The sequence below is a fragment of the Dipodomys ordii genome, unplaced genomic scaffold, assembly GCF_000151885.1.
Source record: "Dipodomys ordii isolate 6190 unplaced genomic scaffold, Dord_2.0 Scaffold255, whole genome shotgun sequence".
Taxonomy (NCBI): Eukaryota; Metazoa; Chordata; class Mammalia; order Rodentia; family Heteromyidae; genus Dipodomys; species Dipodomys ordii.
The window spans coordinates 260,535-264,600 of record NW_012267471.1 but is presented as its reverse complement, the minus strand read 5'-3'; the positions used below and the strand labels follow the sequence as shown (position 1 = coordinate 264,600).

At 40.4% G+C, this 4,066-nt stretch overlaps 1 gene segment (V, D, J or C); it reads left to right on the top strand.

The window, feature by feature from the left end:
* The first annotated feature begins 1,100 nt into the window (after nt 1-1,100).
* Nucleotides 1,101-1,941, top strand: LOC106000979. The segment is given in 2 exon segments: nt 1,101-1,189; nt 1,577-1,941. Coding segments are annotated over 2 exon segments (399 nt in total).
* Nucleotides 1,942-4,066: the final 2,125 nt, after the last annotated feature.

Sequence of the window (4,066 nt, the reverse complement as noted above, 5' to 3'; positions counted from 1 at the left end):
TTAAAAATAGATGTTGTAATAGTCTGACTACCTAACTGAATATAACTGGTGTTCTTGTTCATACTGTCTTATAGAAGAGAGAGAGAAATGCTGCTGTTAGTCTGAAGAGTTATGCTGAAGGAGTGTAATCCCATATTTATTATGAAAAATGACTGTGTAAAATTTAGTTTTCTCTGCCATTTTTCTCTTTCATTTAGAATTATTATTAAGGAGAACTTTTTCCTCTAGGTTATTTTGTTATGATATAAGAGATCATAAGGAACTTAATTTATTAGGCCCTATATGAAGAACCTTATTTTTTTTTTATCACTTGTATGGATTGAACTCAGGACCTGGGCGCTGATCCTGAGCTCTTTTGCCCAAGGAAGACACTCTACCACTTTCAGCCACAGCACCACTTCCAATTTCTGAATGATTAATTGGAGATAAGAGTCACAAGGGGAAATGATTAATTGGAGATAAGAGTCACAAGGGGAAATTTCAGCCTGGACTGGCTTTGAACCATGTCCTCAGAACTCAGCCTCAAGAGCAGCTAGGATTATAGACATAAGCCACCAGAGTCTGTCTCATGAAGAACATCTCTAACAGTTGTTGATAACTTGCTAATCAAAAGTTAACTTTGTTTCAGTGATGTCAGATTAACTCCAGTAGGTATTTGATTTCCTTACCGAGATCAGACCACTGTAGTATTGGATAGAAGTCCTGAGAAACAATGGCAAATGAAGTCTGTGCACAGTATCTTTCTCTAGACTAACTAGAAGTGGGCCAATAAAACTAACCCGTCACCAAGACTCCCCTGGACACACATTTCAATTGAATTGGGCCTCTAGTGTTTCAAGTTGCAGGGTTAAGTACACCACATCCTCCCTGCAGATCCAGGCATTAGGGGAGAGGGGTCCTTCTACCCACTGCTGGAGCCAGCCTGGTATTTGTGGGTCTTTTCTCCAAACACACAAGAAATTTAAGTCACTTTCTTCACAAGAGAGATGCCCTTGCCCTCTGCTTTGTTCTTCTCACACTGCTGCACCCACCTGCTGATTTGCATAGTGCTCCCCAAGGAGGACTGTCCAGCCCAGTTTGACATAAAGGCTCATCTTGACCTTGACTTGACTGATCAAATCTCCTGGATTTCCAGCTACAATGAGGCTCTGTTCTTGGGCTCTGGGTCTCCTAATGCTCTGGATCACTGGTAATGGCAGAGGGAGATGAGGATGGAAAAGGGGGTTGAGGGTGAGCCCTCAGGGCCACTGCTTCTTGTTTGTATTCTGTTCATGGGTTAGATGCACAGAACTTGTCCTCTAGAATGAGGCAGGTGAAGTTAATTATCTGAGAGTGATGGACATTCTAGATGGAACCTGGTCCTGAGCTTTGGTGACAAGTATGACAACTGTGCAGTTGGTAGTATACATGAGATCTAGAACCTCATTTAAGCTTTTTAATAGTTGTATATGTTTTGAAATATTGAATAGTTTTAGGATAGAAGGGAAACCATGAAAAGATTTGGAATTAATATATAACCACAGAAAACATTACATACCGCATATAACCTTGTACTTTTCATTTATATTAATTTCAGGGTCCAATGGCGATATTGTAATGACTCAGACTCCACTCTCCCTGGCTGTCACCCTGGGAGAGACGGTCTCCCTCTCCTGCAGGTCAAGTCAGAGCCTCATATATAGCGATGGAGATAGCCTTCTTTATTGGTTCCTTCAGAAGCCTGGCCAGTCTCCACAGCGATTGATCTATTGGGCTACCAACCGAGGTTCTGGTGTCCCAGACAGATTCAGTGGCAGTGGGTCAGGCACAGATTTCACACTGCAAATCAGCAGGGTGGAGGCTGAGGATATTGGGGTTTATTACTGCATGCAAAGTATAGCTAACCCTCCCACAGTGATACAGTCCTTTACAAAAACATCTCTGTAGGGCTTGGCCCAGCTGTCCTATTTCAAAGCTTGTCTGGAGAGCAGCATAGCAAATTCTCTCAACTGAAGCAATAATCTGAATTTGGAGGACTTGACAGAAGATCTCATACCAGAGACCTTGTCCAAGTGGGATCTTGGATTACTTCAGCTTCCAGGGACTCCCAGAACCAGAATTTATAACGTCAGTGCAAAAGACAATTTATCACTTATTACCAAATGTGAAAGACAAAGAGAAAATCATCTACCAGCAGCATGCCATTTCTATAGTTTGGAGAGAATTACAGAGTCAAATCCCATGCAGAATGACTCAAGAAGCAGTAGTAGCTAGGAATTGAAGAATGAGTCACAAAGCTAGGCTTAAAAGTGAGATGGATTTTTGAAAAAAGAATGTTACTGAATATCATCAAATAAATAGAATGTGTTGTTTAAATACAAAGAAAATTAATTATATGTCTCAGATATTAAAATCTTTTTGCTCAATCAACTCATTTGTCTGAAAGTCCCATTATTATCATTTTTTAATTGTGAAAATACCATACATAGGGGTACAATTACATGAGCAAGGTAATGAGTACATTTCTTATCAAGCATTGTTGCCTCCTCCTATGTTTCCCCTTACCATCCCTGCCCTCCCATCTTCCCACTCCCACAACTGTTGTAAAGTTTATTTTTCAACATAATGTCTTGTACATCTCATTGTTGCAATTGGTCCACCCATATCCCTATTTAAACAATTTTTTTCCTTCCCCTCCCAAAATCATACCAACATCAAATACAGTGAAAACAGAGATCTCCTTGGCACAAGCTCATTTTTATTTAACAAAGCTACAAATTGAAGTGTGACACTGCATAAGGCTACTATGTTCCATGTCTGTTTCCTCTGGTCCTCCTCTTATGGAGGCCTTTTCTCACCTGACTCTTAGAGGTTAGAAGACTATGTTCTTCCCTTCCAAAAATCTACCATTAACTGGCAAACAAGCCCCTCAATGAGCAAAGGCTTTCCCTGAGACATGAGTATGTATTGGATTTTCTCTCAGAATATGCATATAGCACTCAGACATCCAAAGTAGACCCCTGCTATTTCCCTCAGCACAAACATCATCTTAGGAAAGACCATCCTTACCAGTTTCTCTATTACATTTAAGTTCTCCTAATCCCTCTGTCACTGATAGATCTAAAATATCTCAACTTCCCCTGGTGGTAAAACATGAATAGCCTCATAGCCACAGCTGTGCTGGGAGAAGTTCTATACTTACTGAGTCCCAAACAGACAGAAAACATTTATAAAATTTTCCACTGAATATATCATGAGTTTTACTAGGGAAGCACAAACCACACAGAGAGTTAGTTTTAGTGCCAGGGTCAGACAAAACTATTGAACAAATGCTACTTCTGCCGCTGCTCCCTCTCTGCTCCTGCCAACACCACTCCATGAAGCAAGGCCTTGTCAGGTGAGACAGAGCTTATGCATGTGTGTCCTGATTGACCTGAAACTCTCTATTCCCTCCTGTGTCTCCCTGAGTGATTAGGATTACACATAGGCAGTCTCTGTGGTAGAAACATTCCTTTCATCTCAAATAGCTTATATGTGTATTTCACAGGATGTCACTATCAATGTTATACCTCACATCTTAAATAAGAATCCTACTTTTAAACAGAACTTTGAAGGCATTTTAGGAAAAGGAATAAACACAACACACTCTGCCCTCATTTACATGGCAGCTAGCCTGTGAGATATCAGTGACACAGTGACCCTGAGATCCCTGTGTGCAGATCAGCTTCTTACTCTATGCACACAACAGATATTTTTTTAAATAAGCTTTTTTATTGTGAAAATACTGTACAGAGGGTTTACAATTATATTAGCAAGGTAAAGAGTACATTTCTTATCAAGCATTGTTGCTACCTCCTTTGTTTTTCCCCTACCATCCCTGCACTTCCATCTCCACAGCTACATTTCCCTCTCTCCTCCCTCACCCATGCCTAAATTATAAAGTTCATTTTTTGACATGGTGTCATGTACATCTCGTGGGTTAACCTGTATCTCAATTTGAACAAGTTGTTTTTACCCTTTTGCTCCCCAAATTATACCAACATCAAATACAGTCAAAACAGGGGTTATACCAATGCGCAGGTCATAC